Source organism: Nuphar pumila, chromosome 9, assembly GCF_984573655.1.
Source record: "Nuphar pumila chromosome 9, dmNupPumi1.hap1.1, whole genome shotgun sequence".
NCBI lineage: Eukaryota > Viridiplantae > Streptophyta > Magnoliopsida > Nymphaeales > Nymphaeaceae > Nuphar > Nuphar pumila.
Genome location: NC_143257.1, coordinates 95,479,122 through 95,495,538, shown reverse-complemented (window position 1 = coordinate 95,495,538; position 16,417 = coordinate 95,479,122). Strand labels below are relative to the sequence as shown.

The window sequence follows — 16,417 nt, the reverse complement described above, 5'->3', positions numbered from 1 at the left end:
GAGTGGATAACTACAAAGGTGTTCTCTAAAGAACACACTCACAATACCCACAAAGAGAACAAAAAAGAGGTGTTTTAAACGAATACAATCACAAATCTCACAAGAGGATACACAATAAGGAACAATACAAAAATAAATATTTTGATCAAATAAAATGAGTGTGTAGAAGCATATGCAAAATATAGTTTTACAATACACATATTTATAGTCTAAGACATCAAAACATCACAACTTTTCACATACTTCACAAAAAAAATTATTTATTTTTAAGATAACTTCTTTTTAAAACTTACCATACATATAAAAGATAAGAAGCCAAAAATACATACCGGAATGCAAAACCTTTGAATTCATTTCATTTACCAATACAAATCCTTACCAAGACCGATGCCTCGTTCATATACCATGTCACGAAATGGTGTGGATTCCAATGCACTCCAAGATGATCTCCAAGACTCAAAACATTATACAAAACTTAAGAATTAAAAGACACATATCAAAATGTCAAAAAATAATTTTATTTAAAATAGACATTAAAAGAAATACAAAAAGAAAATTATATTTAAGTCTCACTACAATGCACTCAACGAAAAACAATACAAAACCCTAATACTACCCATCACTCTCTCACTTTACAAAGGCATACACCCTCCCATATTTATAGAGAAGAAAAGAGAAGGAGAAAAGAGGGGGAAAGGCCTGAACAGGGAGAGAGAGCTCCCAACGGCTAGAATTCTAGTCGTTGGGAGCAAGTCAAAGTTAGTTTGACTTCTCCCAAATATTTTATATATATATATATATATATATTAAACAATCTTAACAATTCACCTATAATTGTTACCTTATATATGAAAGTTCAAGTGTCACATATTTGTTTTATGATTTCTGCATCTGCATATTTGCTTTAATATTCAGGGTAATTGCATTGAGAGGTGCTTTTACGTGCATATACATATTTGGCTTCAGGCTAATATTTGACAATGAACGAAATTATTATCCATCTAAACCATGCAACACATTATCATATCTCATCTTCTATACACAAATCTTCCCAATCTGCACAAGATTGGTCTACAGTCATGACGCATTACTCTCTATGGCATTGTTGAACTGCTTCTTTTGCTGCAATGTCAAACAAAATTCTCTGATGTCAACACTCATGAACCAAAAAGGCGAAAACCAATAATTTGCATTTTGAGCAAGGTCACTTAAATGGAAGAAGAAACAAAGAAAGAAAGAAACTAGAGTTTTCTGCTTCATGAGCTAAGAGCCTCGCTCATTTCCCATGGAAATAGGCTGCTCAACACTAGGATTCTAGAGTTATATAGCACACATTTTGCTTAGTTGTTTTGGGAATGACCAATCGCATGACTTGCATATAAAAACCATCATCAATATTATTTGGCATGCTAGGTTACAAAGAATTCCATACTGAATCCACTGAGGAAAATGACATGATACACCTGAAATCATGTATATGGTATAAACTAACTCCAGGTCTTAATTCATTAGTGTATTCTAGCCAAAATCCCCAAAACTGGATAGGCTACCTATTTTTACACTTATCTTATTTCTACTCTGATCTACACAATCAGAAAGCCAATCTCACTCAAAAAAGTTTTTTTACTTATTTTTGGGTACAGTGTTGTTAAAAACTCGCTTCGAGGCGCAAAACACATGCTTCCAATTGAGGCGGGGGCAGTTTTGCCCAAGGTTGCCAGACTCGGAAGCGGAAAACGATACGAGAAGAGGAAGCGAGGCGGAAAGCGAGGAATTAAAAAAAAACAATATCAGAATTGAATGGGAATCAAAATGTAACACAAATAAAAACTAAAATAAAAATGACTTCTTAAATTTCATTATTTTTAGTGTAAGAATTAAATTTTTAACAAAATCTAAAAATGATGACTGTCAATTTAAAGAAAGCACATGGAAGTGAGTGAAAAGCGTGAGAGAAAACACATAAAACATGTAAAAAACATAAAAAGTAGAGCGAAAGAACATATGAGAAGAATAGATGAAGCGTGTAGAAAGCATAAGAAAAGTGTGGGAGAATCGAGATTCTCATCAAGTTTCGGAAGAGAGGAGCATCGCGTTTCCGAAACGAGTTTTCGGGAAGCGGGCTTCCCACCTATCTAAAAAGCTTTTGGTAACTCTGGTTTTGCCTCGAGGTGAACCTATAAAGTGCAATGTGGTCCAAGGCATGCCTCAAAAACAAGGTGCATGCCTTCTCACCCTTTTTAATTCATTAGAAAAAAAAAAGGAGAGGGGGAGGTCCACCCCCCTCCTCCCTTCCACCAATAACGAATCCGAAGATCCATCACCGGCGGAGAGATCTCCAGCCCTCAAGAAACCCATGAGTATGCTCTCTCTCTCTCTCTATCTCTCTCTATCTATCTATCTATCTCTCTTTTTGTTCTTTCCTTCTTTTCTTTCCTTTCTATTGTTTCCTTCTTCCTCTTTTCTGCCCCCTTCTTCTTCTTCTTCTTCTTCTTCTTCTTCTTCTTCTCCTTCTTTCTTTTACTTTCTTTCTTCTTTTCTTTTTCTTCCCTTCAGTGTAAAACTCTTTTTTATAGTATGTTGTTCCCTACAGAATTATGTAACAGTTTTTTATATGTATGGTATATGATATGTTGCACATCTATAGAATGTTGATTCTTGCTGATTACTGTGATTTGCTTGAGAGGTTTCGTATTAAAATTGATAAATTTCCAATTTAAATAAATATATATATATATATGTATATTACATCTATCTTGCATTTTTCTTTTATACAACAACAACAACAACTACGCCTTCATCCCAAAACAATTGGGGTCAGCGATATGAACCAAAAAAGAAATTCATTTTGGGTCTTCCACATGAATCCTTTTCCTCCAAAAAAGAAATGCATTGTTTATTTTTATTTTTTATTATTCTGTAAAAATTTTAATACCTTTTGTGAAGATTATGCTTTAAGGCTTAAGCCTCACTCAAGAGTGGGACTTGCACCTCGCTACATAAGCAATGTTGTTTGTATTGACAACATTGCTTGGATGGCTTCATATTTCTACAACATCTTATTCAATTTTTTCTCAATGGGTGATGCATGATACATTAGGGCTTGTTTGGTGGCTTGTCCAAGATTGGACGGAACGAACGAACAGAACATAGGTTATGTATGTTCTCTAGTGACTGTACCCCATCCATCATTTGTTTCGACTGTACACAAAAGTTGGGTTCCTTATGTCAAATGCTTGTTTTACATTGTGCGGATAGCATGGACACACGTTGATAATGGGTTGGATAACTTCATTTTGGATCGTACAACTCGATCCGCCCAACCATATGAGTGTTTTAACACATTTATTATGGATTTTAAATTCGGATATAAATCTCGGATTGGATCTAAAACTAAAAAATGTTTGAAATTTGGGTAATTTGAGAAAAAAAAGAATTCATTTATATATATAAGCTTTAATCGGTGTTATATTGGATCTAATTATGAAACTTTATCAAAAAAATATGGATTTTATGCCCAAAGATAGTTCTCAAACTGGATCCAAGTACGAAAAAATGTTTAAATTTTGGGTAATTTGAGAAAAAAATATGAATTCATATTTTTTTATATACAAATGCAAAAAACATAAATAAATCATAAAACCCTAAAATGCAAAAAATAAATCATAAATAAACCAAAAAAAACTAAACTACAAGAAAAATAAATGACAAAATCAAAGAAACCATAAAAAAACCATAAAATTAAATATAAAAATCCCTAATTCAAACCCTAATAAAAATTAAATATAGAAATTTGATTCAAAACCTTAATCAAAGAAAATCAAAGAAAAAAAATCCCAATCAAATTAAATATCTAAAACCTCAATTAAAGATATTTCATTCAAAACCCTAATCAATGAAAATCAAAGAAAAAAAAACCTAATCAATGAAAATCAAAGAAAAAAACCTTAATCAATGAAAAAAAAGGAAAAAAAAAACCCTAATCAATGAAAATCGAAGAAAAACCCTAAATAATGAAAAAAACTAATCAAAGAAAAAAACCTAAGAAGAAGAGTGAAGAATGAAGAAGGGGAAAAGAGAGCGAGAGAGAGAAACGAAGAAGGGGAAGAAAGACAAAAAGGGGGAGAGAGAGCTCGTCGTTGATCTCACCGCCAGCCTCGCCTCTAACCTCATCGCCGGCAGCTACACAGGAGAGAGATAGGGGGTGTTAGACCCCCCACCCCTCCACTCGGTTTTTTTTTTCAACACCGTTCCACCCGTCCTGTTCTCAGCGTAATAAGGGGGGTGGAACGGTGTTAAGCCCAAAATAAGGACACGGCAGATTGTGTTATGAGCGTCCACCATATCAAACGATTGTTAGCAATCGTATTCTTGGCAGCTGCAGCGTCTCGCGCAACCAAACAAGCCCTTACATTCACCATATAACAACATACACACACAAATATATATATATAGAGAGAGAGAGAATGTTGAAAGCAATATTGTATGTATCGTATGATACGGTACAATACGTATCGCTACTATGAAGAATATTGATACGATACGCACTCGTATCGCGATACAAGTGTGTATCGTACGATATTGGCCTGTATCGTACTATATCATATGATACAAGGTCGTCGCACTTAAAAAATGACTGAATAATAATTTTTCAGTTTTGTGTTTTAAAGACCTCTTGAAGGCCGACTCCCTCATTTGTGTAGAAGTCATTAGAGATGTATTCACGCACCCTAGGACTCGTGAAAACGATTTGGGGGCCGATCCATGCACAAGGGAGAAGGCTTTTAAGCTTTGCTAAAGAAAAAGTGCATTTCCATCATTTTTTCACTCAAAAAAGTGAATTAAGGTAAAAAATCTTTATTATGAGTAAAATTAGAAAGCTACCCTTCAAAAAAAATTTGCCTTGCCTCGAGAGTACTGCCGTTAGGGAACGACCATTCGACCTACCGATGGATCGAAGAAACAAGCACGAAAAAAAACACAAGGCGAAAACAAGGATTTTACGTGGTTCAGTGAAAACTAGCTACGTCCACGACTGCGATTGGTATACACAATACAGAAGAGAATGCCTCCTTAAATAGAAGGGGTCTACGAATTTTACATGGAGTCTACTAGTATTGTTGGATACAATAAGGAGTCTAGAGTAAAATTATATAACTACCCTCTAAAAATTTCGCGGAAATTATGGATTTATATCCAGGTAAGAAACAGGCTCCACACTCCTCAAACAACTGCCCCCTGCAACCCCCCGCCAACTTACCACGAAGTTGGATCCGCGAAAATTAAAGATTTATATCAAGGTAGAAATCAGGCTTCGCGCTCCTCCAACAAAGATGGCATCAGATAATTCAGCATGGCAATGGGACACTCAAGTAGTGAGTGAAAACCGATTGAAAATCGAATGCAACTATTGCCATAATATTTTTGTTTATGTAATATAAAAGTATGAATCGTGTGGCATGTTCTTAATTGCAAGATATTTAATATTTTGTATTGTTCTTGTGAGATAGTTTATATTTGATGATGTCTTATGCAGCTCATAGAGACATAAATGTTTTGTATGTGATTTTATGGTTGTATTTTGTGCAATTCTTCATTGTTTCATGTGTTATGATTTTTTTAAAATTATTTCTAGTTTTTTTTATTTTTCACGATTCTTTTAGGATTTTTAATTTTTTTTATTAAAAAAATTATGATTTTTTATGATACGATACATATCTTATTTTGGGCTTGATCGATATGAGTAACGATATGATACTTACAACCTTGGTTGAAAGCATGCTAAAAGGGGTTTTCAGCCTTTCCAATGTTTTTTCCGCAATTCTAACCACATACACGTGTTCGGCAAGGACGATTTACTAGGAAGCGACTACCAGCTCATGCTTTTTTTATGGGGAAAAAAAGGATATTTGGAGCCTTTGATAATTTATGAAGATTTTGATCTGTCAATTTTTTCAAACCTTATAAAAACCTACCCATGTGTGTAGATCACATTTGTACAGTCAAAAATTAAAAATAAAGCAAAAAAGCTCGAAAAGCTTATTTAGCATGCTCTCTCTATCTATCTATCTATATATATAGTCACTAGAATATAAGAACTAATGTGTGAATCGCGATTTTCATGAATTTTTTGTTCTTTTCTCTTTAATCTAACCGTACGGATGTAATCTACATGCTTTGTTTTATAAGAACCCGCTCTTTAATTATCTGATTTTGATGCATAAACGAGATTTTTTTAAGTCTTTAAAATCAATGCTCATAATCTATTCAAGCATTCAAAAATCACATTTTTCATTGAAAATACACGGTCCAATGGTTGATTCCTAGAAAATTCTCCATGCCAAGCACATCCGCATGGTTGGATTTGCAAAAAAAGTGTTGAAAATGCCCATATTTCTAGTTCTCATATTCTAGTGACTATATATATGGATATGGGATAACATTTGCTACCCTCGTGTGTAAGGAACCCCTTAGTTGGAACTCACAGGGGGAGGTTGTTTTGTCTATATTCAACCACAGGGATGTGTTCAGCATGGTCAAAATAGTAGGAATCAACTCTTTAATCATAGTTTTTCGACTTAAAAATGTTTTTTGAGGTTTGAAATTTTGGTACATTGTAGGCCGTTGATTTTTCAACCCTTACAAGATCTTACATATACGTCAGAAAGACATGATCCAAAGGTTAGGTTCTGCATAACTTAATATGTAGATCACTTTTGGAGAGTCAGATGTGCAAAAAAACTGAAAAAATAAAAAAGATTATATTTTTTCACTAGGGAGTTCCTTACCCACGAGGGTAGCAAATATATATATATATTGCTCTCAATTGTAGTGTACTCTCTAGCAGAAACTTATAGGTATGATTTATATGATCAATGTGACCCTATAGATGCGTTCAGCATGGTTCAGTTTTCAGGAATTGCATTTTGAACCAAGTGCTATATATGGAAGATACAGTTTTTTCAATCATGAAATTTTTGCAGGCTGGTAATTTTTGAAGCTCTTAAAACCAGTTTAAGTTACACAACTGGACAATCCAAAACATGTTTTTGACTAAGCAAACCATGTAGATCTTATCTAAATGTAGCTTCTAATAGTGCCAAGTAATACACATATCACAGAAATGATATTGTTATGTAAGGTACAACCATAAAAAGAGGAAGAAGCAAAGCTACAAGAAGATTCCTGCAGGTACCAAGTAGCAACATGTAGGGTTTGATAAAGAAAAGAAATCAAAAGAAAATATGTGAACGCAGCTGGTTTCTATTAAAAAATACGACACAGTCAAGCTAGGTTTGTCAAATGACTAAAATCATTTATCAACAATAGATCTAGAAAGAGCTTCATAAAAAAAAATGTTGCCAATTACAGAATGCTTTGATGTAATTATATTCCCCATCAGTGGCTGGACAAATCCTTATGGAGATTATCTCGAAAAGTATGATTGACTAGTAGTTGCTCATGAAGATCATAATACTGTTAACAACAATTTGAACATAGCAAGAAAAGCAATCTGAGGAATCAAAACATATAAATCAATCAGTGGAAGAAATTAAAGCAGAAGCAATTAGCACTAACCGTGTCATCAATTGAGAAACCCTTGGTCCATTTAACGAGTAGCCCAGATGCAATTGACATTTGTTTAACAGGAAAAGAAAATGTAAAACCAAGTTCTCTCTGTCTGCCAGGAGGAAGGCGAGAATCTTCACCTTCCGTAGCAACAAATTTTGCCAGAGCTGATGCTATGTAATCAAACAGTCCCTGCAATCATATTCCATTTTTGGCTTCATAAACATGCCCTTATAACATAAAGAGTGGGAACACATTCAAGTAATACAAGATAAATTACATTACCCACCTCAGAGCTTCCAACCATCAGTTCAGGGGGAATAGACACTTCTTCAAACTCCTGTTTGACTACACGTGATTCCTTTCCCCCTAGCTGTACACGCAGAACACGAAAATTTGTTCCACCAAGGTCTAAAGCATAATACAGTCCTTTTTCATCCCTGTAAGGCAAACATAGGAAGAGAAGATCGCTTAAAACAATCATCCATTTTGCCTTACATTAAATAAATTGTCTACATATTTTTATACCCGTGTTTGCCTTATTTTTGCTGGAACAAGGTTATTTTTCTAACAGTAGCAGCATTTCCTTCAGAAATTTTGTCTTGTTTAGTTGCTAAAATAATGACTGAAGATGTTTCTCGAGCAATATATTCACCTTAATTCCAAATAAAAGGTAATTTAATTGGTTTTTCATTTATTTGTTGTTTTGGTGATTTATTTAGTTCAGTCATCATTTATGCTGAAGATTAACCAAAAAAGGAAAGATTCTTATGGTAAGCATGGTTGAAGAATGATGAGGAACGGACAAAAGACCATGCATCAAGACAAAGGAAATTTTGAGTGGCTCGAGATGATGCAATCCCAACATGACACGACTCAATATACAAAAGAACCAAAAAAGCATAACGTCTACATCTGAACAAGACATAAAGCCGAAACTCACGAAATCATCAGCATGCAAATGAGTTACTTTTCCAAATATAATTCTATAAACACGATTACGCTAACAAGTGCCCAGAAAACAAAAAAAAACATCACCCTCTCGGAAAACAAAAACAAAGAGAGAAAAAGTTAAAAGCAAAAAGCAAAAAAAAAAATTATAGGCCGTTGATTTTTGAAACCTTATAAAAACCTATCCATGTATGGAAATCAAATGCGCCAATAAGCTATAAAAACAAGCGTATAGATCACATCTGTTTTGAAAAAAATATCAGAAATCAATAACATGTTTCATTTAGCTAAATTTAGAAAAAAGCACCAGAAATCCAATAGCATGACTCATTTAGTACCGTGCCTATTTTGTAGGTTTATATATATATATATATATATATATAGTTTCTCTCAAACGAAGAAAGAAGTGGATAACAAAAAAAATAAGGAAAGCGATGAAAATTATGACTACTGCATAAAAATTCAATCTTTATCACGATAACATTAATCTAGATAGAAAATGGATAAGATTAAAAAAAAGGAGAGAAAAATCCAGAAAATCGGAGAAAATGAAAACAACGAGAGAAGGGAGACGGACCCCGTGGGCAGATTGTCCACGTAGCTGATGATCATCTTGAGCTTGCTCCCGCCCTCCGACGCGAGCCCGGCGTGCATCTCCACGGTCATTGCGTCGGCCACCTGCCGGAGCCGCTGGGTCGGCGTCCCGCACTTCTCCTCAAACTCGCGGAGGATCGCTTTGGCGCGGCTCCACCGCCCGGAGCTCTTCATCCGGTTGCGCACGATCAAGGTCGCCACCGCGCAAGCTGACGCGGCGCAGATAATTGCTGCACTCAATGCTGCCTTCCCCATCTCCTCCTCACACCCTTCTCCCCTTAAAAAGAAATCCTAACACAAAAATAAAAAACAGCTGATGGCCCCCGATCGCCTGAATCTTCCGTGAATCTCCGAACCAGATGAATCTCAACAGGAGCTCATGCCACTCATCCGCCGGGCGAGATCAGGAAAAAAGAAAAATCACGTTCGGGGATAGACGAAAGCCTAGAGGAGCCCCACTCCGCCGGTGAAGATCCCAGCCGTCCGTTCGAGAGAGGCCTTAGGAAGGACCGCCCTTTCCTCCGCCACCGAGTCGGAAGCACGCGTCGAAGAACGAAACACCGGAAACCCTCCGGCGGGGGCGTTGGCGAGAACGGGGAGTTCTCGGAAGAACGAGATACCGTTTTGACGTTCCGAGATTTCGGAATATCCCGGCCCGCAAAATTCGGGAAAGAGCGAGTTCTCGGTATCCTCAAGACGAGGAGATGATCACAAAGGAGAAAGGAAAGAGGGAAAGTTTTGTGGCTTTTCTAGGAGAAGGAGGACGGGGCAGATACAATGGCCTCACATTATGCAGAATTTACACTAACACCACCATCGGGTCATGCCTCGCTCCGTGATTCTATGAGGATTGGGGGGATTTTGTTTTGGACTTTTTGGAAGGGCTTTAGCTTTAGTTTTGCCTTTTGTGTTACAGTGACACGCTGTAAGCAGTGCGTGTCTCAAAAGACACGATCATGACACAATGATGATCATCTAACACGTTTAAATATTATTTTCATATTTTTAATAATTTCACAATTACATTTGATTAAAAATATATTTTTATATTTAAAATACTGAAAATAATCTTTATTTAAAAATTGGACTACCACGTCACCATACCTTACTTTCAAAACACTTTCTGTCTAACTCTAGTCACATGTTGGGTCGAATCAATACCTCTGTGACGGTTGCTATGTGACATGATATGTCACAAAGATACGGGTACCACCCGATACTAGGAGACACTTTTGAAAAAATTTCAATAAAAAACAAATTTTTGATGTTTTAATATATAAAATATTAAAACCTTTTATATTTGGCATCCAAAGTGATTAGTGAATCCCACTACATAAGACACGTGTAGCTTTGTGTTGATGTTCTACCTCAAACATTTTACCAAGTCTGCTTTCTTTATCTTTAATCCTATAATGAAATCAAATCGTGAAAAATCAACCCCTTACTTTTTCTTTTGACCACTAAAACTTTTGATATATTTGCAAAGTTTTTTCCTTTTCTTTTTCTACTGAGGTTAGGCAGTTATACAAAAATGTATCATTGGGATTCGAACATGCAACATCCCAATACAAAGTGACCTGCACTAACTGCCCTTGCCCGACAAGCAGAAATTGACCAATACATACCACAACTATCACTGTCAGAGAACAATTAACCCATTTTTCAACTTTGTGAACTCAAGGATAGAATGAAAGGAATTAGGAAAAAGAAAGATCAAAGATCCTATTTTTTAGGATCCATATAGGAGAAAAGTACATTGAATCTTGATCAGACGTCAAACCAAATCCGATATATTTGTATAGGTGAGGTTTGGGGCTGCAATGTGCAACCCAAGCCAGTATATACTAACGAAGGTACCAAACTAATGAGCTAGAAATCAAATGTGCTGGTTGTATTGACTTTAAAAACTTAATTACTTGTTATAAGCACATGATTCAAAACAAGTTTTTTACTAAACAAACCATGTAAATCACATCAGTAATATTTGATGTACAAAAAATTAAAAAAAAATGAATAAAAAAGTGATTTTTACTCATTAGTTTGGTACCTTCATTAGTAGCCAATATTTACCCATATATATATATATAGTCACTAGAATATGAGAATTAGAAAAAAGAGCATTTTCAACACTTTTTTTGCAAATCCAACCATGTGCCTGTGCTTGGCATGGTGAATTTGCTAGGAATCAACCATTGGATCGTCTGTTTTTGATAAAAACTTGTGATTTTTTAATGCTTGAATATTTATGAAGATTATGAGTCATTGATTTTAAAGCCTTAAAAAATCACGTTTATGCATCAAAATCGGATTATTCAAGAGTGAGTTGTTATAAAACCTTGTAGACCACATCCTTACGGTTAGATTCAAGAGAAAAAAAATCCATGAAAATCATGGTTCACACATTAGTTTTCATATTTTAGTGACTATATATATAAGGGCCACAAAAATATGTTAATTGGAGCGTATTTGTGACTTTGTTAGTGAATCTCATCCTACAAATGTGTTCAACGTGGTTAGTTTTTTTAGGAATCACTATTAGATCATGTATTTTTATGAAAAAAATATGATTTTTAGATACTTAAATATTTATAAAAAAATTTGAACCATTGATTTTCAAGTCTTGAAAGATTCTTCTTGTACATCATAATTGGATGATCCAATATCCAGTGCGTATAAAACCAAGAATGTAGACCATATCCATATAGTGAAATTTAAGAGAAAGAAAAACATGACCCCATGAAAATCTCAATCACACAGCATTTCAAGTATTTCCAGTTGACATATTCTTGTGCCCCATACGTGCCACCCTAAACTAATTTTAAGTCTCTCTCTCTCTCTCTCTCTCTCTCTCTCTCTCTCTCTCTCTCTCTCTGTGTGTGTGTGTGTGCGTGTGTGTTGGTATATAAAAACATGGGCCAAGATGATGGGAGAATTATAAACCCAAACTACTAAAATCTAAAGCAATTGGCCTAACCCTAAATCTTGTAACTCTTGCAAGGCTGGAGTTCTTAGTGACAAAAGTTTTAGGCAAAAAAGGCAACCAATATCTTGAATGAAATTAAATTTTTTTTTATGCTTCTTAACATTTTTATCAACAAAATGTCAGCAGAAATAGACAACTTAAAAGATAATATGCAAAAGAAAGGTATATATATATAACATAAGAAAGACCTTTTCTTGAGATGTAGCTGATAAGAACATAAAAATCACAATAAAATCTTGATATATTTCAAAATTTTAAGATATTCTCAAAATATCGAGTAAAATGTTGGTATCTGGACTGGTTTTTTATTGGAAGAATCAGAAAAGGTCTTTGTCATTCTATACTAATTTTAGAAAATCAGTCTCTCTCTCTCTCTCTCTCTCTCTCTCTCTCTCTCGTTGGTACATGATAGAGATGTGATAACAACAAAACTACTAAAAGCTAGGGCAATAAGCCTAACCCCAACCATTGTGCTCTTGCGCAAAAGTTTCAAACCAAAAAAAATGGGCAACCAATATCTTCCAAGAAATTGAAAATCTCTACTCGTGAGTACGATTGACAACCCTACGTCCAGACCCGCCCAACGTTCGGCTCAAGTACGATTGAGGTGTACATTTTTTCTTATTAGAAAAAAAAAAAAAGAAAACATTTTTTGTGGGCTTTGTTGGGCCATATTCCTAGGGCTGGTAAGTGAGCTTAACAAGACACACAGGGTATGTTTGGGCTCAGCTAGTTTAACAGTAGGTTGAGTTCATGGCTTAGCTGTGTTTGTGTTTAGCCTTGAGCTCGGCTGTTTCCTGAATGAGACGAACACAACACGAGCTGGCTTGTGCAAAAACATTCCATGTTATTTCATATATAATACATATATTTTACATATTACACTTAAAATTATTCTTTTATATATTACACTCAATAGTTTATATTTTATTTATTTTTATATATTGCAGTTTATATATATATATATATGAGCTCTCCTGAATCGAACCAAGATAAACATGTTTGGACTAACGAGTTTTTGATGAACCAAACCCAACCAAGCAACGCACTGCTTGGTGGTTTTACCAAGAAAAAATACATGATATGAAAGTTCGGTGCAAATTTTGTTATGCTTATATTGATTGGACTATGCATGTGGGTCCCGTCATCCATGATGCATGTGCAAGGGCACTTCTAACTAAAAGTTTCAACTAAATAGGAATGTAATTAATTATATTTTTAAACAAAAAATAATATTTGTTTTTTGTTTTTTGGAAATGTCTTATTAGACTATGTTGGTGTAACGTCCCTCAAAAATTCAACATTTTTAAAACTTTCTCAAACCCAAAATTTTGAGAAAAAATTATAACTTTTTATTTATTATAAAAATTTGCATGATTCTCCAAAGTAATATCTCAACAAGTTCATCTATGACCACATTTCGATCGTTCCAAATACTAGATGACCTACCTGATAGGCAATCACGAGTGTGTATTAGCCTCTCAGTATCAGATCCAGTACGGAATCATCCATAAACACAACTTGATTGAGGTTATTATTTTAAGGATTCTTACATGTGAAAAAATACGAAAGATAAAATTTATTTAAAGTTTAAGACAATTGAGGAGTTACGTACAGAATTAAAACTTTCAAACCATAAGCATAACCATTTCATAAGTGAAATTGACAGAATTCAGAAATATTCTCATTCCAAAATATTACAATTCTTAAAACATAAAGATCCAGACAAAAGAGTTAAATTGTTACAAGTTTATAACCATAAAAAATTAGTTGAGTCTTCTAGGGATCGTAATAGGTAAGAGTGGAGCATTCGGTGGAGCAGCAACCCGCACTTCGCTTTAGTCTTCCACAAAGTTATCTATAATATTATAGGGATCAACCACTTGCCCGTAGGAAACCCAAAATTAAACTTAGAGAATATAAATCAAGTTTGTAATGATATAATCAAAGTGTCATTTTCATTATTAGAAAAAAAAGGTCAAAGGAATCAACATCAAAACATGCACATAACATGCAACCACATTTATCATCATTTATTTTATGGCATTCATAATTGCGTAAATTGTATCAATAAAACTCAAACTCACATTCATTTTCATTCATGACATTAAACATTAAATTCATTCATATTCATGACAAGTGTTCACATAAATGAATGAGAATTCACAACTCATAGCATTCTTTAATGTGAAATAAAATACAACAGTCCATGAAAATATAAACTTTCACTTTCTTTATCATCAAAAAAAGCATACTCATGACTATGATATGCATTGTCTAAATTATTAATTATCATGTTCATTTTGAGAACATTTATGCACCTTTGCATTCAAATTATATATATGAAACATGCTCTAATCGACATTTCTCATGTGTCTCGCACACACAAGCACCTCACGTGCAACAACTAATCTCGTAGCTTGTATCAACAGGTCAATCACATGTCAAACATAAACATATTTTTTCATTTAAATGTAACAATTCATATGAATAACCATGCAAACCTCAAAAATCTCTATATGTTCACATTTATATGTTTATGCATATGATATCAATGATTCTAAAAAATCTAATTCATTGTTTTTCTTCTTTATTTAGACCCATCTGGTATAAAAGAGAGTATAGACATCCAGAAATAGTCATAGGAGTATTTATTATTGTATATATTTTATTTGGCTTCCTATGACTTAACTGGTTCTTTTTCGAGTGATTCAACCCTACAATACGGTGGTTGGAAGAACAAACTCATAGTCTCAGGTCTTGGCTACGCCAAACCAAAATTACCGACAAAAAAATGGGCATGCATCCTTAATTCTACAGAGCATTTTTTACTCTCAAAGACTCAATATGTTCCACGAGGCTTGTACCACCCTTCTCTCTCTCGGGAGGAAAAGAGATCAGGATGAACCCAGCCATCTCAGAGAGCCCGGCTTCACCGGTGCCTCAAATGGATTCATGATTTAGAGTTATCTTTATTATTAAGTCAAAGATCATAGCCAAGTATCATTATCTCACAGGATAACCCTCCCATGCCCTCATGCATGATATCAACATTTTATGTCCTCTCACATGACTAAAATAGTCTATGCCATATGCATGACTTAATCTTACATGACCTCATGCATGTACATGACATAATCATATTTACTTTCATGTATGATCCTATCATGTCATGATTTATTCTACACATGCTCTTATACATTATCCATTTCTAACATGCTTTCATGTATAATTCAATTACAACATGCCTTACGCATGATTCTTCCACATGTGTTACTATACATGAAACATGTCATAGATGATTCAATTTTTTATGTATAATACATGTTATATCATAATTAGCAAACAAACATGCTAAGCACTAACATGTATTCTTGTTCACACGCATAATGCATTCATTTTATAATATACACTTATGATACACACTTCACATACATGACATGCTTTACCCAGTTATTAATCCACACTAGCATTCATGGTGATTATGTCAAACACACCAATTTATGCAACATACGTTTCACAGAATGCATGCTCAAACATGTACCTAAAACAAACACACTTAATATTTCGTTAATTAAAATCATGACGTGCATGATCTTTGAACTACAAAAATAAAATCACTTCTATTCTTGTACATTCAAATCATGCTAAGCATGATCTTCGAACTACAGTCACAACAGTCCTAGATATCTACAACTAAGTGAGTGTGTGAGCAGGAGAGTGTTGCATATAATAAAAGTAAATCCATTGTGTGATGCATTTGGACCACATACTTACCACGGGTAGATACCCGATTTGCAAGTTGTATTCATTTTAATGTGCATGGCTTTTCTAGCCGCAAGCGATACTTAGCATTATGTATCATCTATTTTTTTTTCGTACATGCAAATCAATTAGCACAATGCAATATATTTACCTCTAAGCATTTTCAACTATTACAACTAAACTATTGTTTTAATATGAGTTCATTCTGATTGCGAACATAAACCATGCACGTGCATATGCGACACCCGCATTAACGATGTGCATGTTAATAGGGTTAATTGCGCACTTTCATGCACTCTCAAGTGCATGTTTATGACGCAACTATGAAGTTAAAGTCTATCTACCGCATATATAAAACCTATTTCAAAACCAAGTTTCAAACATGCATATCTAGAATTTGAAAACTCTTTTTGAACCCTTGTTCACAAACTACATTTGAGAACACATAGACATTTTGCTGAACACATTGCATGTGACGCAATTCTCAAGGTATACTTGAACTTCAACATTATGCAGCATGCTTAACAATGTTAATACACTACACTAATCATGCTA

General features: G+C 34.5%; 1 protein-coding gene across 1 annotated transcript in view; it reads right to left on the bottom strand.

Annotated features, from left to right (window-relative positions):
- LOC149828727 (hexokinase-1-like) overlaps positions 1–9,826 on the bottom strand; it is a 49,035-nt gene extending 39,209 nt beyond the window's left edge. Inside the window, exons 1-3 of the mRNA XM_090017697.1 lie at positions 9,098–9,826; positions 7,859–8,009; positions 7,579–7,761 (exon numbers count right to left, since the gene is read on the bottom strand). Coding sequence (XP_089873823.1) covers positions 7,579–7,761; positions 7,859–8,009; positions 9,098–9,369 — 606 coding nt within the window. The 5' untranslated portion in view covers positions 9,370–9,826. The remainder of the gene's footprint in view (positions 1–7,578; positions 7,762–7,858; positions 8,010–9,097) is intronic.
- Positions 9,827–16,417: the final 6,591 nt, after the last annotated feature.